We start from the raw sequence: 22,324 nt of genomic DNA, 5'->3' as shown, positions 1-22,324 counted from the left end.
TCTGGTGGCTGAGGCAGAAGGATCTCTTGAGCCCAACAGTTTGAGAACCTGTCCTAATTAAACGATGTTCTTTATAGAAACACTGCTTTTTTTCCCCTTACAAATGAAATACCAAATACATGCTTATGGCAGGCTTTCTCTTGGGCCACCAACCAGCTCCCGAATCACAGTCATTGCTTTGTTTTGTTGAGACAGGGTTTCTCTGTGTAACCTTGGCTGTCATGCTTCTGCCTCCCAAATGCTGGGATTAAAGGCGTGCACCACCACCACCCAGCCTCAAATAGTTACTCTTTAACACAGCTACTATACTCCAAATTGAAGTCAACACGGTCATCACTACAAATCACTTGTTGAAATCTATCCTGAAGAAAAATTAGGAAAAGGGGTTGAAACAATTCCTCCAAATTACACATTTATAAATATTGTCATATTTAAAATGTGAAAGGCATGAATTAGTGCAAAAGCAGTTTTTTGACAATAGAAAAAAAGACTCAGCAACAGTTTACTAAATTCAGCATTCTACTTTATTACTTTAACAGACTGAACTTTATTTTTTTTTTCTTTTGGTTTTTCGAGACAGGGTTTCTCTGTGGTTTTGGAGCCTGTCCTGGAACTAGCTCTGTAGACCAGGCTGGTCTCGAACTCACAGAGATCCGCCTGCCTCTGCCTCCCAAGTGCTGGGATTAAAGGCGTGCACCACCACCGCCCGGCCAGACTGAACTTTAGAACAAGTATTTGTATTTATTTATCTATTCTGAGACAAGGTCTCATGTACCCCAGGTTGGCCCGGAACACACTTTTATTTATTTATTTATTTATTTATTTATTTTTTATTTATTTATTTATTTATTTATTTATTTATTTAGTTAGTTAGTTAGTTAGTTAGTTAGTTTTTTCGAGACAGGGTTTCTTTGTAGCTTTGGAGCCTGTCCTGGAACTCACTCTGTAGCCCAGACTGGCCTCAAACTCACACAGATTCTGGCTGTCCTGGGACTAGTTCTTGTAGACCAGGTTGGCCTTGAACTCACAGAGATCTGCCTGTCTTTGCCTCCTGAGTTTTGGGATTAAAGGCAGGCGCCACCAGTGGTTTGGCCTGGAACACTTGGTGTGGCTAAGGATGCTCGACTTTGCTCTGGTTCTCCAGCTTCTTCTTCCAGAGTGCAGGGATCTCACGTGACCTCCACTGAACACGGCTCAATTTTGAAAATATTTTAGTTTGAAACTCCTGTGAGATGTTTTCCCTCTTGGTTTAGGGTCAGAGATTACCGTAACTGGCAACAACTTGTTCTAACAATGTAAAACTGTCCAGAAAATCTTCTTCCTCTATTCCAAATTTTGTGTATTGATGAACGTAGGCTCTGGTGGAAAAGCAGAAACTGTCAAATCAGCAAATCCAGGCAAATGAGAAACATACACAATAAGTAGACCTTTCCTGGCTTTTGAGCGTTCAAAGCTCACAGACCCTCTTAGGGACCGTATGTGTGGGTCGCTGTTTACTCAGAACCAGTAAGCAGCATTCGTAAACTTTCAGCCTATCACCACGCTCCCTTTACCTTTGCTGTCCACGAGGGCACGGGGAAGGCAGCATGTCTGACTGCAGTTCAGGCAAACAGGTTCAGTTCAGTACAGGAGGTGATGCCTCCAGATCAACTCTAAAAGGAGCCCAGAAGTTTCCCTGGGGGGTTGACACTAGAAATGGATCTAGGGTTCTGCCTTGTGGTTTTCTCAGACCCTTCCTATTGCGGAATATTATTTTCAGGTGTGTGACTTCTGTTTACACCGCATTTGTTTAACTCTGTGAAGCTGTCACGCTGCCTGTCTAAAACATCTGATGGCCCTAATAAGGAGCTGAATAGCCAATAGCGAGGCAGGAGCAAGGATAGGCGGGGCTGGCAGGCAGAGAGGATAAATGGAAGGAGAACAAGAGAACAAGGAGAGGAGGACGTCAGGGGCAGCCATCCGCTACACAGCAAACCACGGAGAAAGAGGTAAAGAAAGGTATACAGAAATAGAGAAAGGTAAAAACCCAGAGGCAAAAGGTAGTCAGGATAACGTAAGATAAGAAAAGCTGGCTAAAAAAAAGCCAAGCTAAGGTCAGGCATTCATAACTGAGAATAAACCTCTGTGTGTGGTTTACTTGGGAGCTGGGTGGTGGGCCCCTCAAAAGAGCCAAAAGAGTAAAATTCCCACAACACCTTCCCACCCAAATGTTCTGGGTCAGGAGAAACCCAGCACCCAGAAGACCAGCAAGGGCAACCCAAGATAAACTGACATCATAGCAAGAGTAAGATGAGCTTGAACCAAAAGAGGACTTGGGATCCAGGTGAGGAGACAGGACTGCACCAGCCTGAGCAGATGGCGAGGCCTGGGGAGTCCTAACCCTGTTCTGTCGTTTGGGGAATTGTATTCTGACAGCAAAGAACTGTGGGAGGCTGAGCAGCCACTAGGACTTCCCTGAATACAGCTGGACTAGAGTCCCCTCCAGTCCCCAGGACCTTTTTCTTGTCCTCCCAGTGCTAGGGACAGAACACAGGCAAGGTCTCTTCTCCTGAGCAGCATCTCCAGTCCTAAGGATCCGTTTTAAAAATCTTATGAAATTTTGAATGTTGCCTAGAAACTGTTCACTTGGTAAACAAGTCCTACAGCGTAATAGCAGTTTAGGAGACAAACTGGAGAGAGAGAGCTCAGTGCTTGAGAGCACTGGGAGTTCTTCCAGGAGACCCAGGTTCTACTCCCAGGGCCTCCATGGAGACTCTCAACCGTCTGTAACTCTAGTCCCAGAGGCTCTATAGGCATGCCTATGGTACACAGACTACATACAGGCACACATACACCTACACACATAAAATGACAGCACAGAACAATTACTGAGCCCTTTGCTAGCCAAGTGGTACACTAGGTATTTGTATGATTATCTCATTGGACCCTTGCTGCACGGATGAGGGGTAGCCTTTAAGTCACATGCCCATGGCTTCGCAGTCACACAGCACACCTCATGCTTTATCTTGGCATATCTGGCTGAGGCGAGGCAGTCTGGGGACGTCTCTTACTTACTTGGATGCAAACATATTCCACGCCTTGCCGACGATCATGTCGAGCGGCTTTATCAAGAGCTGGCTATTGCTGACCAGTGCCGCAGACTTCTCATACTTGCCGAAGGCTCGCTGGGTTTTCCATGTGCTGAAAGCGTGAAGAGGCTCCAGCCAGGAAGTATAGAGAGCTGGGTCTTTAAATCCCTCTAGAATTAGAAACGCCACACACATGAGCAAAGTCCCTTTTATGTAAGTGTGACGATGTTATAACGAGGCTGGCGAGATGGCTCAGCAAGTAAAAGTGCCTGCTGCCAGCCTGATGACCTGAGTTCAAGTCCTGGTACCCACACGGCGGTAGCAGAGAACTGACACTTCTGCAAGTTGTCCTCAGTCGCCACATGTGTGCTAGGGCACATGCGTGCATGTTATGTCAAGCACACATGTACACAAGCACACGTACATACACATGTTAAAAAAAGAAGGAAAACACCCAGTAATTCTGAAGAAGGACAGAATAACAGGGAAATCTAAGAGGAGATGAGAAGGAAGGAGCCCCTCACTCCAGACTCCAGATAGTTTCTGGGCCGGAAGGACAGTCCAGTGCTTAAGAAGTCAACATTGGCTGCTCTTCCAGAGGTTCAATTCCTGGCACCTACAGAGGCATTCACAACTGTCTGTAATTCTAGTCCCAGGGGATCTGACACCTTCTTCTGGCATCTTTGGGCACTATGGATGTATGAGATACTAGAAATTCATGTAAGCAAAACATAACACATAAAATCAGTAAATAAGCCGGGTGATGGTGGCGCACGCCTTTAATCCCAGCACTCGGGAGGCAGAGGCAGGCGGATCTCTGTGAGTTCGAGACCAGCCTGGTCTACAGAGCTAGTTCCAGGACAGGCTCCAAAGCCACAGAGAAACCCTGTCTCGAAAAACCAAAAAAAAAAAAAAAAAAAAAAAAAAAAAAAGTAAATAAAAAAAATCATAGAACAATTTACAAAATTTGCTGTGAAGATTATCTGCAAAGAGCTGTTTCAAACAGGAATGTTAAACTAGTAACGAAGCATGCTTGAGGCCAAGTGTCTGGCTGTGCTTAGGTCTCTCTATGAGTCTCTCAGCTATGAACCTGCACTCTGGAATGTCACAAGACCGTAAACTGTCTTAACTCCCTGATCTTATCAGCTCAGTCTGAGGAGACCCCTCAGGTAAAGCGGATCCTTGGTTTTGTGGGAGAAAAGAATTTCAGAATGAACCAGCGGGATGCAGAGTGGGGCTTTATGAAAGATGCTTCTCATATGGAGCTTAAGTACAAGGGTTAACAGAATGAGGTCCTCGGGTAAGAAGACAGGGTAGGCAGAGACCAGGGTTGACAGAGAGCCACACATCTCCACACACATGTGGGCTATGTGCACACAACCCCAACACACATTCCCATGCATGTGGACCCATAAAAGAGTTGGGCCCCATTGTCTATACAGTACTTTGGTGATTTCTGAAGTTACAGTTTTCAAGAAGTTGTTAAGGAACTTGAATGAGGCCACAGGGTACCCAACAGATTGCAGTGGTGAAATAAACTCCAGATCGCAGGGATGAAGGATGGTAGAGCATCTTCACTGAAAACAAAGATGTTAGTCTGCAAGAACAGAAAGGCTCTAAGCCTGGTCACCGCTCTTTTAATATGCCCATCCCTGTATAAAACACCACTCTAAAAAAAAAAAAAATAAATAATAAATAAATAAATAAATAAATAAATAAATAAATAAATAAAACACCGCTCTATGCTGGCCGTCTCAACAGCGAGTGCTGGTCATGCAGGAATCCTCAGGTTTTGGGTGGTGAGAGAGGCCCCTTCCCTTCCTAAGTCCCCAGATTTCCCTCTTCTAGCCAGCCTCACATTTACCTTGTCAGCTCTGACCCAGTGTGCACGGACCCACTGTATATGCTCACTCAGGTCCCTAGGCAACCCTTTGAAATGGAACTCTGGAAGCCACCAAAATTGTACACATCACGGGGCCGAGAGAAGACTCAGTGGGTAAGTGTGCTTAATGTTTAAGGGGGGCAGAGATAGGCAAACCCCAGGAGCTTGCCAACCAGCCTGCATAGCTGAGAGGATAAGCGTCAGGTTCAGTGAGAGACCCCATCTCAGAGGAATAAGGCAGGGAGCAGCAACAGATGAAGACACTCTAAGTCTTCCTCTGGTCTCTGCATGTACATGTACAGGCATGTGCATCCACACACTCATGGTCTCTGCATGTACATGTACAGGCATGTGCATCCACACACTCATGGTCTCTGCATGTACATGTACAGGCATGTGCATCCACACACTCATGGTCTCTGCATGTACATGTACAGGCATGTGCATCCACACACTCATGGGCACACACCACACATGTAGAAATAAACTCTTTAAATTGTACATAAGGGGGCTGGAGAGATGGCTCAGAGATTAATAGCACTGACTGTTCTTCCAGAGGTTCAATTCCCAGCAACCACATGGTGGCTCACAACTATCTGTAATAAGATCTGGTACCCTCTTCTGGCCTGCAGGCATACATGTAGGCAGAACGCTGTATACATAATAAATAAACCTTTAAAAAATTGTACATATGGAACCTGGCAGTGGTGACACACACCTTTAATCCCAGCACTAAGGAGGCAGAGGAAGGTGGATCTCTATGAGTTCAATGCCAGCCTGGTCTACAGAATGAGTTTGAGGAGAGCCTCAAAACCCTGTCTTGAGAAAAAGAAAAAAAAATTGCCATGGAACATTCTTTTTACACTGTAAATACATATTATTACTCTCATTGGTTAGTAAGGAGGTGACTGCCTTATAGCAGAGCAGGAGAGCCAGACTAGGAGGGAAGAAGAAGGGAGAAGTCACCAGGGACGAATGTAGAGTAGGCAAACAAGCCTGGGGGCAGCACACAGATTAGTAGAAATGAGTTAGTTTAAGTTATAAGAACTAGCTAAAAGCCTAAGCTATCGGCCAAGCATTTATAATTAATAATAAGTCTCTGTGTGGTTAGCAGGAAAGAAAAGTCTGCCTACAAAAAATTGTACATGTGGCTATTGTAAAGACACTTAAGAGTGACTCTCTTGAGAAGCTCATGCCCACATCCTCTCCCTAAATGCCTCTCTTTCTATAAACCCTGGTGCCTAAGCCTATGCTGATAATGTCTTCTTGAGCCAGCAAGATGGCTCAGCAGGGATGCTGGCACTGAAGCCTAACAACTGGATCCAATCTCTGTTACCCACAGGGTGGGCAAAGAGAACCAACAAATTGTTATCTCTCTCTCTCTCTCTCTCTCTCTCTCTCTCTCTCTCTCTCTCTCTCTCTCTCTCTCTCTCTCTCTGTCACACACATACACTTGTACACTCTCTTGAAACTCTTCCTATTGAATTCCAAAGTTAAGAATACTGGCTTGGTTGTAAAGATGGCTCAATGGGTTATATATTCCACCCCCTAAATTAGGTTGTTTTGTTTTTAAAGACAGGATCTTACTATGTAGCATTGGATAGCCTGGAACTCATTATGTAAAACAGGTTGCCTTCATACTCACAGAGATCTGCCTGCTTCTGCCTCCTGAGCTGGGATTAAAGGTGGTTAAAGCTAGAAAGTGTTAAATCTGTATTTAGTGTGTGTGGAGTCGGTTCCCTCATCCACTTTTACAGGAATGAGTTCCGGGTGCCAAATTCAAGTTTGTCAGACTTGTAAACTAAGCGCCTCTCCCCACTGTACATCACAACAGTCCCAGAAGTGAACACCCACATGATCCAAAACATATGCCTCACTTTTTACCTGAAGTTATGCTTACCCACGTCGGCACTTTGCACATCCTTCCCACGGAGAATGACCAAGTTGGCAATGGAAGTGTTAAAATGAGGATCCTTGTGGACAGACATTTTGCCAAGAGGTGGAAGGCCTGAGGAAGGAGGCTGCACCTGCCAGTCAATACCTAGCACAAAAGAAAAGCTAGAGAGTTTATAGGTGGCTTTGAATAACATGAGAAGAATGTAGATGTTTAGGTTGGGTGTGGTAGCACATGTCTATAAGCCCAGCACTTGGCAGGTAATGCGGGAGGATCTGCTGTCAGGAGATTAAGGCCCTTGGATAATTCGCCGCACATTGAGGTATATATTTGATTGTCTGTCTGCTTTTGAGGCAGGGCCACGCTCTGCAGCCTAGAACTCACGATGTAGCCCAGGTTGGTCTGAAACTTCTGCTTTGGTCTCTGAAGTGCCAAGTTGCGGGGTTACAAGTAATAGCCGCCATGTCCACTTTTTTTTTCTGAATGGAGTCTTACTGTGTAGCTCTAGGGTAGCCTTAAATTCACAATACTCCTGCCTCAACATGCTGAGATTCCAAGCATGCACAACCATGTTCAACTTTGAGGCAGGCATGCAATGACACTTGTAACCTCTCTCTGTCTCTCTACTTGTATCTCTCTGCCCCCCCCCCCACTTCTCCCTGGGCTCTACCTATTGAGTAGCCCTGGCTGTCCTGGAACTTGCTGTGTAGACCAGACAGCTTTGAACTCGCAGAGATCTGCCTGTCTCTGCCTCCCGACCGCTGGGAGTGAAGGCATGCTCTACCACATCCGGTAGCTCAAGTCTCTCTTCAATCTTTCATTCCCTTGTTGGTCTGTTGCTGGGACATGTGGAGATGGATAGTGATGGTGACAAAAATGGGGCCCATCTTTATACAGAGCAACCTGATTACATGAACAGTTTCTACCTAGATCCTTCACCTTGGTTTGTGCCATAAATATGTTTACCCATCTCCTTAGTCATGTATTCAAAAATGGAAACCATTCAGGGCTAGCTATGTGGATCAACGGTAGTGCGCTAGCCTAGTGTATGTAACTCTAGATTCAATCCCTACACTACAAAAAACGTTTTATATGCTTAAAGTTCATCTGTAGCGAACTGAAAACAAAACAAAACAAAAACAAACCATTGACACCCTACAGTTCCATTTGGGAAAATGACTAAGCAAACTGAGTTTTATTGACCCGAGAGAGCTTGGTGCAGAGCACCTGCCCTCCCTTGAGGAGCATTGCTTCATGAGAAATTAGCAGCTATTGCTAGGACAACAAGAGTAGGCAATAGCTAAAGCTGGAAAGAAATCAGAAAAATATTCAGAAATAGGGACATCAAGTTCAGAAGAAACAACTGAGAACATTGAAAGTGGTTTTATCTGAGTGAGGGGAAGCAGAGGGCAGGGTCCTGCTGTGTGTCCTTTCAAATGTCCCCAGACAACGCAGCACCACACTGTGGACATACTTGTGTCTACAGTGCGAATGGGATCAAATTCAGGACCTCCTACACACAAAAGCTCGGCTTGGAGGCCAGAGTGACTCAGTGGCTGCTCTTCCAGAGGACCCAGCTTCTATTTCCAGCATCCATGGCCCACAACTTTCTGTAACTCTGGTGCATTTTTTTTTGGGGGGGGGGTTTCGAGACAGAGTTTCTCCGTAGTTTTTTTTGTTGTTGTTGTTTTTTTTTTTTTTTTTGGTTTTGGTTTTTCGAGACAGGGTTTCTCTGTAGCTTTGGAGCCTGTCCTGGAACTAGCTCTTGTAGACCAGGCTGGCCTCGAACTCCCAGAGATCCGCCTGCCTCTGCCTCCCGAGTGTTGGGATTAAAGGCGTGCGCCACCACCGTCCGGCTCTCTGTAACTCTGATCCCTGGGAATCTAAGGCCCTTTTCTGGCCTCCACAGGCACCAAGCATGTATGTGTAGATATACATGCAGGCAAAACAACCATGCATATAAGATAAATAAAAATTTAAAAGTTGTGTGTACTACCAACAGGCTTAAGTGAATTTTAATAACTCAATTCAATTACTTGATTTTTTTTTTTTTTTCTCGAGACAGGGTTTCTCTGTGTAACCTTCTGAGATGTCCTGGAACTCGCTTGTATTCCAGGCTGGCCTTAAATTTATAGAGAACCACTTGTTTCTGCCTCCCTAGTGCTGGGATTAAAGGCATGTGCCACCACCACCTGGCTATGACTTGGCTCTTTTAAAAAAATTAAAATAATGAATTGCTTGTGTGCTTGTGTTCGGGCATGTAGGCATGTGCTCATGTGTGCCACAGGGCATGTGTGGAGGTGGTTTTTCGAGACAGGGTTTCTCTGTGGCTTTGGAGCCTGTCCTGGAACTAGCTCTTGTAGACCAGGCTGGTCTCGAACTCACAGAGATCTGCCTGCCTCTGCCTTCCGAGTGCTGGGATTAAAGGCGTGAGCCACCATCGCCCGGCCATAGAGTGTCTCTTTCCTTCCCCCATGTGGGTCCTCAGGTTGGATCCAAGCACCTTTACCCTGGAGCCATCTCACGGTGGCATGATCCTTTTCTTTTGAGGCAGGGTCTAACACACCCTAGGCTGACCTGGAACTAGCTATGGAGAGGAGTCAGGCATTGAATTTCTGATCTTTCCCATTCTACCTCTAGAGTAGAATTACAGGCATGTACTTCTGCCCCTGATTTTTATGGGGCTAAGGACTGAACATGTCACATGTTACATGTTAGACAAGCACTCTTCCAACTGAACTATTAGTCCCAGCCCCTAACTACTTGATATTTTAAAGCTACATTCATATATTACTTTGATTAAAATAAAATAAAGATTTGAAATAATATGACACTCATCTTAAATGTCCTTTTAAAGTAAAACTGTAAAGCCATCAAGAAGCCCTCTGCAATGTCCCAGGGGTTTCTGAAGGAGGCTCCTTGGCTGGAAGAAGAGGCCTTTATTTCAACCAGCCCAAGCCAGTTTATACTCAGGGCTCCAGGACAGGCGCCGTCCCAGTATGTGGGTTGTCTATTTTTAAAATATCCCTGTACCTTCTTCCACTTTTGCGCTGGAAATAAGCATCTGTCGTAAATGCTTGAGGAGGCCAGTCCAGGTAAACGTGCTGTACGCCAGAGAGTTCTCAGACATCTGTGGGATGTGACGGACGCTCAGCATTTTAAATTCAGGGTGGGGAACTAAATGCTCCATTAAGTCTCCTGTAAGAAAACAAAACAAAACAAAAATGTGAACTGAATTTACTTCATCCACAGTGGGGCATTTTACACAACCGTGACTTGATGATGTTCTGAGTCAAATATGTCTTCTCCATCTCCAGAGTTGCTAAAATACAATGGTGAATTTTCAGAGACAATGTCTGATACAGACTACATATTTACATAATTATTATTCTTATTAATAGACGCAGGACCTCACTGTGTATCCCTGAATGACCTAGATCTCTCTTTGTAGACCAGGCTGGCCTTGAGCTCACAGAGATCCATCTGCCTCTGCCTCTGGAATGCTGGGATTAAAGCGTGTACTATCATGCCCAGATCTTTGCTTGATTTTAGCATGGCTGAAAAAACATACTTATAAGGGGTATGGGTATGGTGGCTCACACTTGTAATCCCAGTACTTAGGAGGCAGAGGCAGAACAATGGCCCAAAAGTTCCAGGGCAGCCCAAGGGCTTACATTATAAGACTCAGGCTCGAAACATAAAAAGATATCCCGGCATGGTTGTGTACACCTTTAATTCCAGCACTCAGGAGGGAAAGGCAGACAGATTTCCGTAACTTAAAATAAGGCTAGTTTTGTCTCCACAGTGAGTTTCAGGACAGCCAGAGCCACATAGTGAGACTCTGTTCGAGGAAAGAAGAAAAGAGGGAGGGAGGGAGGAAAAAAGGAAGGAAAGAGAGAGAGTGAGAGAGAAACACCCTATACTTTGCCAAAAGGCATATGAGTAGAGATAAGAGTGACTAATCACAAAGCTATGAGAGCTAATCTGCTTTGCTTTTCTTTTCTTTTCTTTTTTTTTTTTTTGATTTTCAAGACAGGGTTTCTCTGTAGCTTTGGTGCCTGTCCAGGAACTAGCTCTTGTAGACCAGGTTGGCCTCAAACTCCCAGAGATCCACCTGCCTCTGCCTCCCGAGTGCTGGGATTAAAGGCATGCGCCACCACTGCCTGGCTAATCTGCTTTTCTTGTCAGTCTATATTAACTAAAGTTCCTTAGATCATGTTCCAGATCTTGTATTTATCTAGCTAAATGACAATCAAACCTGTCTGGGGGATAGACACATAGTTCCCTGGTAGAAAGTCGCCAAACAGACCTTCCCAGTGTAATGATCTGTCCTGTGCCTTTAAGAGAGAAGCCCCACCCACTCCCTGCAGCATTTTACCATAATATTTGGTGCCATGACTCAGATTGGCACCAAATGTTATGGTAAAAGCAAAATGATGCCAGTGCTGTTCCCTGAGTGGCAGCAGCGGGCCACGAGGAGACCATGGCGGGCCATGAAGGCAGCCTGTCCCAGGCAGGGAGTAGTGTGGCGGGTGAGACCTTGGCAGGGCAGTCAGTCCCATGAGGAGTAGAAAAAGTGGGTATTTATTTAGTGGGTTATGGAAGGGAAGGGTGAAGGAGACCGGGGACGAGGAGAGAGAGGCAGAGAGAGAGAACCAGAGAGAGAGAAAGAAAGACGGGTAAGGGGGAAGGGAAGAAGTGGGTAGAAAGGAGTGTAGTAGGGAGCACGGCCCCTTGGCCCCTTGCTCGGTCCCGCCCGGCTAGCTTATACCCAAAATAATCACACAGAAATTGTATTAATTAAATCACTGCCTGGCCCATTATATCTAGCTTCTTCTTGGCCAACTCTCACATCTTGATTAACCCATTTCTATTAAATCTGTGTTTTACCACATGACTGTGGTTTACACCAGATCTATACACCTTTTATCTGTTGGATGTAACTCAGTGGTGTAACACTTGCTTAGTGTGTGTAATAGCGTAGCCTCTATCCCCAGCTGTATGAAACGCGTATTTCCACCCAGTGAATATTTTATCAAGTGCGCACTATTTGCCTTTCACTGTTTCAGATCCTGGGAGCACAGTGGTTTCACAGATGGTGTGGTGAGCGGGAAGCACCTAGCTCAGCGGTTCTCAACCTCCTAATGCTGCAGCCCTTTAGTACAGCTCCTCATGTTGTGGGGACCCCAACCATAAAATTACTTGTGTTGCTACGTCATAACCTTAATTTTGCTACTATTATTTTTTTATTTTTTATTTTTGGTTTTTCGAGGCAGGGTTTCTCTGTAGCTTTGGTTCCTGTCCCGGAACTAGCTCTTTTTTTTTTTTTCTTTTTTTTTTTTTTGTTTTTTCAAGACAGGGTTTCTCTGTGGCTTTGGAACCTGTCCTGGAATAGCTCTGTAGACCAGGCTGGTCTCGAACTCACAGAGATTCACCTGCCTCTGCCTCCCAAGTGCTGGGATTAAAGGCCTGCGCCACCACCGCCCGGCCCGGAACTAGCTCTTATAGACCAGGCTGACCTCCAACTCAGAGATCCGCCTGCCTCTGCCTCCCAAGTGCTGGGATTAAAGGCGTGCGCCACCACCGCCCGGCAATATCTATATTTTCGGATGGTCTCAGGTGACCCTGTGAAAGGGTCATTCAACCTCCAAAGGGATCTTGACTCACAGGTTGAGAACGACTGACCTAGAATTCACATTGTATGTTTTTGAGAAATTTAGTAACTTTTTGAGATTTTTTCAGTAAGACAGTTCAAAGATGAAGGTGGGCCTGAAGACAGATCTTTGGGTATATCTTGGCAGTAGCTCCAGGTAACTTTGGGACTTTCAGAACATACGGTTTTCTACAGATAGCAGAGGGGTCGGGTACCTAGCGGATTCCTGCGGTAGTGAAATGAGCCGTCCTCGGAGTGCGTGGGCTGGAACACACTCCCCAGCTGGTGGGCAAGAACTTGATTGAGGTCTCTGAAGGAGATCTGCTTGATGTTCATCCGTCTGGCGCAGATCTTGTGGACAGCGTCATTTTCATGGATGAGGAGGGCATCTGAGGACCGGTACAAGTGAGAGAGAGTCAAGATGGAGTTGTAGTTCTGCACGATAACCTGGAGAGAGAGGGGTCAGAGACAGGACAGGGGAGGTGAGGGATGAAGATCGGAGACTCCAGCTCTGAGTGGTGGCGCACTTGGGAAGCAGAGGCAGGCAGGTCTCTGAGTCTGGGGCCAGCCTGGTCTACATACTGAGTTTCAGGACAGCCAGGGCTGCACAGTGAGACATGACGTTAACACAATAACAACAGAAACGAAAGGGTGTAGATTCCAAGGACGCCCTGCCTGGCTTCAAGCCAGCTCTGCTACTTTTCAGGGGCATGGCTTTGAGGTTATTTAATTCCTCCATGCATCACCTTCCTTGTGTGTAAAATGGGGAGGAAATATCCGCCTCTAAAAGACGCAGGACATAACGCAAGGAAAGCATACACTAAGACCAGGCATGGCGCACGCCTTTAATCCCGGCACTCAGGAGGCAGAGGCAGGCGGATCTCTGAGTTGGAGGTCAGCCTGGTCTATAAGAGCTAGTTCCGGGCCGGGCGGTGGTGGCGCACACCTTTAATCCCGGCACTCAGGAGGCAGAGGCAGGCGGATCTCTGTGAGTTTGAGGTCAGCCTGGTCTATAGAGCAAGTTCTAGGCTAGCCAGGACTACAGAGTCTCAAAACAAAAAATGAAAACAAAACAATAAGTCATGGCAGAGCACGCCTTTAATTCCATTACTCTAGAGGCAGAGGCAGGCGGATCTCTAAGTTCCAGGTCAGCCTGGCCTACAGAGCGAGTTCCAGGACAGCTAGGGCTACACAGAGAAACCCTGTCTCAAAAAACAAACAAAAAATTCATCTCAATAGAAAGAAATTAAGATCGTTTGAAGGCTAGCCACAATACCATGAACCCCAATATGAGTTAGTTGAAGGTCCCTCTTTGCAGCACCAAAAGGACCAACTCAAAAAACAGGCTCCCAAAAGATGTGCAGTCACTTTTGAAATTCCTTGTTGTGAATCCTACTACCACCTGGTGCTGGGGATAGAACCCAGGGCTGAGAACAAGCTAAGCACATGCTCTAATGAGTTACATCGCTTGCCATCATCTCTGGAAACAAGCTAAGCACATGCTCTAATGAGTTACATTGCTGGTCATCATCTTTGGAAATTTTTTTTTCTTTTTATTATATAGCTCTGGCTGTCCTGGAGTTCTATATATAGGTCAGGTTAGTCTTGAACCCACAGAGATCCACCTGTCTCTGCCTCCTGAGAACTGGGGTTAAAGGTGTGCGCCACCATGACTGGCTTAATTAAAAAAAAAAAAAAAGACACCTCAGATATACATGGTGACACATGCCTGTTGCTGGATTGGGTAGATGGGTCTTAGCTGGAAGTCAGTCTGGACAGCAAGTAAGACTGTCACAAAAAACCCAAAACCATAATGAAACAGAAAGACTTAAAAACAAAGAATAATTCATATATTTGGGAAAATTTAACAAAAATTAAATGAATTATTCACATATATTGAACTCAATAGTCCCAAAAAAGTGAGATCCACTATTTATTCATGTTCACTTTAAGATCAAAGACTATAGGGACTAGAGAAATGGCTCCGTGGTTAAAAGGACTGGATTCTCTTCCAGACAACCAGGATTTGGTTCCCAGCACCCACATGGCAGCTCACAGCTACCTAACTCCCCAGTCCCCGGGGATCGGACACCACATGGTGCACAGACACACATTCACCAAATACTTATAGACATAAAATAAAAATAAATAAGATTTAAAAAGAAAACATACTATGATTTAATTATTCTACTATTGAGTATTTACCAAAGAGAAATGGCATATGACCATACCAGACTCCTAACTGTGCCTTGATTAAACAAACAAAAAGAACAAAGAATATACAAAATAAAACATTTGGTTAGGGGCTGGAGAGATGGTTCAGCGGTTAAGGGCACTGGCTTGTCTTCCAAAGGACCTGGGTTTGGTTCCCAGCACCTACACGGTGGCTCACAACCTTATGACCCCAGTACCAGAAATCTTACACCCTCTACCAGCCTCCTTGAGAACTAGGCATGTATTTGTTCACATACATACAAACGAGCAAAACAGTCATGAAATAAATACATAACTTTTAATTAATGTGTTCATACCTCACCAGTTCCATAAGGCCATATAATCTGATTCATTTTCAAGGAACTGGGGTACTCATCTTGTAACTTCTGTGTAACGAAGGCTCCCAGCCCTGATCCTGTTCCCCCAGCCATACTCATAATGATGAAAAATCCACTCAGAGAGTCACAGTTCTCCACCTCCTTCTGGATTAAGGTCATTATAGATTCTTCATGCTTCGGTCCATGCACAGAGTAGCTACGCCACAGCAGAAGGAACAAACATGGCACCCGTCAGTTTAACCAAAGGGATGTAGTACGACAGAGTAAGGACATTTAGGAGACAGAGGTCTTCTCAAAGCTATGGGAGTGGGGCCCTGATTGACAACATTTATAGAGACAGGTTAAACATATTTAACAGGTGAACAGTGTGGCTATATGTGTGTATGTGGTGTTGTTGTTGTGTGTGTATGATTTTCAATACAGGGTTTCTCTGTGTAGCAGCCCCTGGCTGTTCTAGAACTTGTTCCATAGAACAGACTGGCCTCAAACAGAGATTCTCTGCCTCCCAAATGCTGCAATTAAAGGCATGCACCACTACCACCTGGCTGAAAGTTCTTTTTAATATGAGAACAATGGAATTATTTTCCTTACTGTTATTAATATCATCGTATGTGTGTTCTGCGTGTGAGTGTGTGTGTGAATGTGGGCCATGGTGCGTGTATGGAGACCAGAAGACAGCTCCATGGAATCTGTCTTTCTGTCATGATTGAGCTCAGGTCCTCAGGCTCAGCAGCGATTGTCCTTCCCTCCTGAGTCACCCCTCAGGCCTCATCTATGTTGTGAGAGCAGCCCAGGAACTCAAGTTCCTGCTTCAGCCTCCCAAGGCTGGGATACCTGGCCCTCTGGAAATTCTTTTTTTTTTTTTTTGTTTTTTGTTTTTTTTTTTGTTTTTTCGAGACAGGGTTTCTCTGGCCCTCTGGAAATTCTACAGCACAGCAGAATTGGGGAACTACTGCCTTGTACCAGCCTTCGAGCTGGATGCCTGCAAGGTAAGGCTGCTGCACCGATACCATAGTGAAGGAGACCGGGCTGCCGGGACCTTGGTTTCAACAATGGCCTTTACCTGAGCACAGGCAGTGGAGAGTAAGAGTTTTTAAATGAGATCAAATTCTGAATATTTATTTACTGGTGGTAATGGAAGTTGGTCCTAGTGCCTCAAACACGCCAGGTGAAGGTTCTATTGCTGAACTACATCCTTGGCCCCTTTGCTTATATACTTTTAACTTTGATCTTCCTCCCTCCCTCCCTCCCCCCTTTCTTTCTTTCTTTCTTTCTTTCTTTCTTTCTTTCTTTCTTTCTTTCTTTTCTTTCTTTCGAGCCTGTCCTTGAACTAGCTCTTGTAGACCAGGCTGGTCTCGAACTCACAGAGATCCGCCTGCCTCTGCCTCCCGAGTGCTGGGACTAAAGGCGTGTGCCACCACTACCCGGCCCAGAAAGTCTAAGCTTTTGGGTTTTTTTTTTTTTTTTTTGCTTGTTTTTGTTTTTTTGAGATAGGGTTTCTCTGTGTAATAGCTCTGGCTGTCCTTACTTTTAATTTTGAGACAGGAGTTTGCTAAATTATAAGAATAGCTCAGGCAGACATTAAACTTGAGATCCTCTTGCCTCAGCTTGCTAAGTAGCTGGGATTATAGGCTTGCATCACCAGTTCTTTTTTTCTTTTCTTTTGGTTTTTCGAGACAGGGTTTCTCTGTGGCTTTGGAGCCTGTCCTGGAACTAGCTCTGTAGACCAGGCTGGCCTCGAACTCACAGAGATCCGCCTGCCTCTGCCTCCCGAGTGCTGGGATTAAAGGCGTGCGCCACCACCGCCCGGCTGAAATTGTAATTTTTTATGACGTATATTTATGGGAGGGTATGCCTGTGTCATGGCGTATGTGTAAATGTCAGAAGTAGTCAGGTGTCTCCTTATACTATGTGTGTTCTGGGAACTGAACTGAGTTTATCAGGTTTGGCAGGGGTGTCTTTACCCTGAGTCATTTCCCTGGCCTAAATTCTTAATTTTAGTTTTGCTTTGAGACAAGATTTGACTAGATAGCCTTGGGTGGCCTATGAGGTGGTATGAATAAGAATGGCTCCCTTGGGCTCATACATTTGAATGTTTAGTCATCAGGGCATGGACTTGAGAAGCATTAGGAGACGTAGCCTTGTTGCAGGTTTGAGGTATCAAAAGCTTTGAGGGCTTTGAGGTTTCAAAAGCCCAAGCAAGGCCCTATATTCTCTCTTCCTGCTGCCTCTGGATCCAGATGTAGGACTCTCAGCTACTTCTCCAGCACCACATCTGCCTGCATGCTGTCATGTTCTTCACCATGCCAATAATGGACTAAACCTCTGAAGCTGTAGGCCAGCTCAGTTAAAATGTTTTCTTTTCTAAGAGTTGCTTTGGTCATGGTGTCTCTTCATAGCAACAAACACAGAATAAGGCAGCTTGGAACTCACTCTGTAGACCAGGCTGGCCTGAATTCACAGAGATCTGCTTGCCTCTGCCTCCTCAGTGCTGGAATGAGAGGCACGTGCCACCACACCAGACTCCAAATTCTAACACTTTTAGGATTTGGGGCCTGTTGTGTCGACTGCAACTGGACAGCTGTACCTTCCCTGACGTCATGAGGAGTTGCTCTTACCCATATGCCCAGTTGTTCCCGGATCCTTGTCTCTGACAAAAGCATGCGTGCTGACCGTATGTCCACCGGCCAGACTGGGCAGCTCTGGACAGCGTTTGATTGATCACTTTAGGTTCCATGTCAACAAGGACAGCCCGGGCAACGGGAACTACAGTAGGGAAAAGGGGAGAAATTGTATATTTTATGTCAGTACCACACAGCATACACTAAGTGCCTGAACCTTATTGCCAGCCCTAGATTCAGTTATTTGTGCTTTTGTTGTGCTTTGTTTTAATTCGGGGGCTGCAGATAGAGTTCTTGCATAGCCTGCTGAGGTCGTGGGGTGGGCAAAGAAAAGCAAAGGCCCTCCCTAGTGAGCTGGAAGGGATGGGCTTAGAGACTTTCAAGACATTCAAGGGAGGAAGGAGAGGACTGTGGACGACACCTACCTCTATTTTCTTCCTCTCTGAAAAATCTTTCTTTGCAGGAGGCTTGATATGCCTCATTTTCTCTCTTAGAGCAGAGTCCCTGGGAACAGTGTGAGTCTCTAAATAAAGCATCAAACACTTCAAAGCCAATCTGGTTGCCACACTGTCCAAGCTGCACTGTTACTATCGACATGCCAAGCCACAGACTGGGCCCAGTCTAAAACACAAAGGAGCAGATAACCTGTAAAGAGACACAGACATAAGAAACCACACCACATTACTAACAAGAGCAAGCAATATGCCATGTGCTCACGAGACAGACGGAAGGGGCTGGAGAGATGCTCAGTGGTTAAAGCACTTACTCCTACTGCACAAGACCCAGGTTTGGGTCCCAGCACCTACATTGCTGCCTGTTGCTCCAGTTCTAGGGGTTCGAATGCCCTCTGTTGGCCTTCCCAGGCATTGCACACACATGGTGCACATACAGATACACAGGTTTTCACATACAACATAAAGATAAATAAAATTTTTAGAAAATTAAAAGCATGTGTACATGGGGGCTGGAGAGATGACTCAGATGTTACAAGAATTGGCTGCTATTTCAGAGGTCCCTAGCTCACTTCCCAGCAATCACATGGTGCCTCACAACCATCCATAATGAGATCTGGTCCCCTCTTATGGCATGCAGGCATACATGTAGGCAGAAAGCTGTATACATAATAAATAAATAAATCATACAGGTGGTAGTATGCTTGTCTTTAATTCTAGTACTTGGGAGGCAGAGGCATGAATCCCTATGTTTGAGGCCAGCCTTGTCTATAGCACGAATTCCAGGACAGCCAGGGCTACTCAAAAAAAAAAAAAGAAAAAGAAAAAAAGAAAAAAAGGAAATAAAAGAAAAACAACTTAAATAAGAAAAAATATATATGTACATTAACAAAAAGTAACTTTTTGTCTGGACTCGGAGGCCTACACCTTTAATTCTAGCACTCAGGAGGCAGAGGCATGTGGAGCTCTGTGAGTCCAGGTCAGCTCATGAGACTGTCCAAAATGTGTGTGTGTGTTTCTACATTTGTTTTTGAGACGGGGCCTCATGACATACCTCCAGCTGGCCTGGCTTTGAATTCACAGAGATCAGTTTGTTTCTATCTCTGGAGTGCTGGGATTAAAGGCATGCAGCACCATGCTCGGCAATCTATGATTCTTACTTTGTCATCAAAAAGCACTTCAGAACAAGCTGAAGAAAGCAGCATTGATGTTTATTAAGAAGGGATTTTAGTGGATTTAAGTAACGGTACTGATGGAAAGAGAGGCACTTAGGAAAAGAATATTGCATCCCCAGTGTGGGGCATGGACTGCTCAAAAAGCAATCACATTAAAGTGTTTTAGCCACAACTACATGTGTTAATGTGCTTTTGTTGTCTTCTTACTTACCTTTTTATTTATTTTTAAAATTTTATTTATTACGTATACAGTGTTCTATCTGCATGTATGCCTACTCACCAGAAGAGGGCACCAGATCTCATTACAGATGGTTGTGGTTGCTGGGAATTGAACTCAGAACCTCAGGAAGAGCAATCAGTGCTCTTAACCTCTGAGCCTTCTCTCCAGCCCCTTATTTATTTATTTATTTATTGAGACAGGGTCTCACTGTGTGGCTCTGGCTGTCTTGGAATTCACTATGTAGATCAGGCTAGCCTCAAGCACATAGAAATCCACCTATCTCTCTCTCCTGAGTGCTGTAAATTTGTTTATTTGTTTTGAGACAAGATTTCTCTGTGAAACAGTTTTGCTTATCATGGAACTAGCTCTGGAGAGTAGGCTGGCCTCGAACTCACAGAGATCTGCTTGCATCTGCCTCCCAAGTGCTGAGATTAAAGGCGTGCGCCACCACCACCTGGCCTGAAAATTTATTCTTAATGAAAATATTTTGGGGCTGCCTGTTTGTCTGTCAACTACATGAGATGCTGGGAACTGAACCTGGATCCTCTGCAAGAACAGCAAATTCTCCTAACTGCTGAGGCCTCTCTTCAGCCGGATTTTATTGTCTTCTCACATTGCACGGTCCAGACTTTCTAGGAGAATTATTTTTCTTTCCCTCTCTTTTGGTTCCTAGTGTACACTGGCGAGGACGACGGCTGCTAAGGTAAACAGTACGGCACAAAGGCTGCGGTGAGGCCGTACTGGAGCCTCATATAATCTTAGGCCTTACACATGACTCCTTACTATTTTAACATTCCTATTTGAGATAGCTCTATATAAAAGGAATATTGTCTCTACATCGGCAACTTGCACAGAGCTTTTTGCCAATAGTGTGCATGTGTGTGGCCCTTGTTTCTGCCGGCTTTGAGGCCGGGTCTCTCTCTGGTTGCTTGCAGCTGTGTATCAGGCTAGGTGGCCTGTGAATCCAGGGATTCTCTGGCCCCACTTCCCATCTTTCCAGAGGAGTGCTGTGATTACAGATGTGTGCTACTGCACCTGGTTTAAAATGGGTTCTGAGATTTGAACTCATGTCCTCACACTTGCACAGCAAATGCCTCACCCCCTGCACCATTTCCCTGTCCCCTGTGGTGCAATCTTGACTTTCAGGTGGTGAGACCTCACTGTACTCTGGGGTAAAGTATCCTATTCTTGACCTCCCCACGTTCATAATTTTTCCTGTCTTCTATCCTGCCTCCATCTAAGAATCTAGTCATTTAAAGACATCCTCTACACTATATAATATGGACGGAATCTAGGGTACTCAAATTCATTCACACATAGATCAATAGTTTCCAAATATCATTTGTACTCACTGTTTTCCCCAAGTATGATTTTAAGAAACCAAACCAAAACAAAATGTTGGTTGAGGGGGCTGTGTAATCATGAGAACCGGAGTTCATATGCCAGCACCCACACAACCAGCCAGGTGTCCTGTGCAGGCCTGTAGTTCCAGGTTCAGGTAGGTGCAGACAGAAGGACCCCTGGGGATGGCTTCCAGCTTGACTGAGAAGCGGAAGCCCCAGGTTCAGAGAGGGGCTGGAGGGATGGGGGTGGGCAGGGAGGGGGAGATAGAGAGAGAGTGTGTGTGTGTATCTTTCTCAAAGGAATATGTGAGGAGTAATAAAGGAAATACTGTGATAACCAACCGGATGCCCTCTTCTCTGTATTTGCATAAGTGCTCACATCTACACGCATGCGCACATACACTCTCACGCAAATGATCTAAAGTTAATATAATGTTGATTGAAGGAATTCTTTGTATTCACTTCACACCGCATGGACACTGGAAGTTAGCTTAATAACAGAACATCCATCGAACATTAATTTTCTGTCTTTCAAGAAAATGACTTATTCTTTTTCCACAAGGCAGCTTCTGGCCTGGTAAGTACGATTAAAATCAGTAAGGAATGTTTTGTTTAGTTCCAGTATTAAAACAAAGTTGGAGCCGGGCATAATGGCGCATGCTTTTAATTCCAGCACTTGGGAAGCAGATACAGGCGGATCTCTGTGAATTTAAGGCCAGCCTGGTCTAGAATGAGTTCCAGCAGATTCTGGGCTACATAGTTAGACTTGGACTCGGAAAGAAAAACAAAGTAAGGCCAGATAAAACATTAAAGTAAGTCTTATTAGTTTCTTACAACAAAAAAGCATTCTTTGTTTTGAGACGGGGTCTCCCCCATGTAGCCCAATCAGGTCTGGACTGAGCAGGGTTGAAGCACGTGACCTTTCTACTTCAGACTCCCTGAGAGCAGGGATTATAGGTGTGCGCCACTATGCCCGGTAAAAGTGTCTTTGATAAATGCATCAATCCTATGTAGCCCTGGAAATGAGCAGAGGCTAGCGAACCAGACTTTCAACTTAACGGCTAAGCCTGCGTTGTAGGTAATACTATTCTCATTTTACAGATAAGGAAATTGAATTACCAAAGGATTACGAAACTTTCCAAAGCCACTGAATTAGCAAATATCAAGGCCAAGACGTTCTTTTTGCCTTTCTGCCCTATCAGCTCCCCATTAGCCCCACACTCACTGACAGCTCTCCGACCCGCAGTTTCAGTTCGGTTCAAACTTCAGAAGACCAACCCTCTCACTATGCGCATGCTCACTTCAAATACTTCTTAAAAGTACTAAGAACGAATTAATTCGCATGCTCCTTATACGAAGACCTCTGCTGAGGCTTTTTTTTTCCCTTTCCTCCTATTTAGAATAGTTAATCACGCATGCTGAATTTTAATTTATGAACTTCAGATATGGTACGCATGCTCGGTG

The 22,324-nt window shown here is 45.0% G+C and overlaps 1 protein-coding gene across 2 annotated transcripts; it reads right to left on the bottom strand.

Annotated features, from left to right (window-relative positions):
* Positions 1-645: 645 nt before the first annotated feature.
* Tubd1 (tubulin delta 1) lies at positions 646-22,234 on the bottom strand. Of its 2 annotated transcripts, none has more exons than XM_057775108.1 (9): positions 22,086-22,234; positions 18,096-18,315; positions 17,668-17,815; positions 15,029-15,245; positions 12,713-12,944; positions 9,878-10,042; positions 6,851-6,991; positions 3,055-3,238; positions 646-1,358 (listed from the first exon to the last, which is right to left on the bottom strand). In XM_057775108.1, exons 2-9 carry the CDS (start codon positions 18,265-18,267, stop codon positions 1,256-1,258), a joined length of 1,362 nt encoding a protein of 453 aa, XP_057631091.1. In that variant the 5' UTR covers positions 18,268-18,315; positions 22,086-22,234; the 3' UTR covers positions 646-1,255. The 2 variants fall into 2 exon arrangements, with proteins under 2 accessions (XP_057631091.1, XP_057631092.1); XM_057775109.1 differs by having other exon boundaries at positions 21,980-22,100.
* Between the last annotated feature and the right edge of the window lie 90 nt (positions 22,235-22,324).

This window comes from Chionomys nivalis, chromosome 7 (genome assembly GCF_950005125.1).
Source record: "Chionomys nivalis chromosome 7, mChiNiv1.1, whole genome shotgun sequence".
Classification (NCBI taxonomy): Eukaryota; Metazoa; Chordata; class Mammalia; order Rodentia; family Cricetidae; genus Chionomys; species Chionomys nivalis.
Note: the sequence above shows the minus strand (reverse complement) of the source record. Positions and strands in the feature narration are given on the sequence as shown.

What these genes read in the sequence shown, in the direction of transcription:
- Tubd1 (XM_057775108.1), bottom strand. Translation starts at nt 18,267, where the DNA reads ATGTCGATAGTAACAGTGCAGCTTGGACAGTGTGGCAACCAGATTGGC. An exon ending in GGGAACAACTGGGCATATGG is followed by an intron (nt 15,246 to 17,667) that starts GTAAGAGCAACT and finishes GCTGTGGCGTAG; the next exon opens with CTACTCTGTGCATGGACCGA. An exon ending in CAGCGCAAAAGTGGAAGAAG is followed by an intron (nt 6,992 to 9,877) that starts GTACAGGGATAT and finishes CTTTTGTGCTAG; the next exon opens with GTATTGACTGGCAGGTGCAG.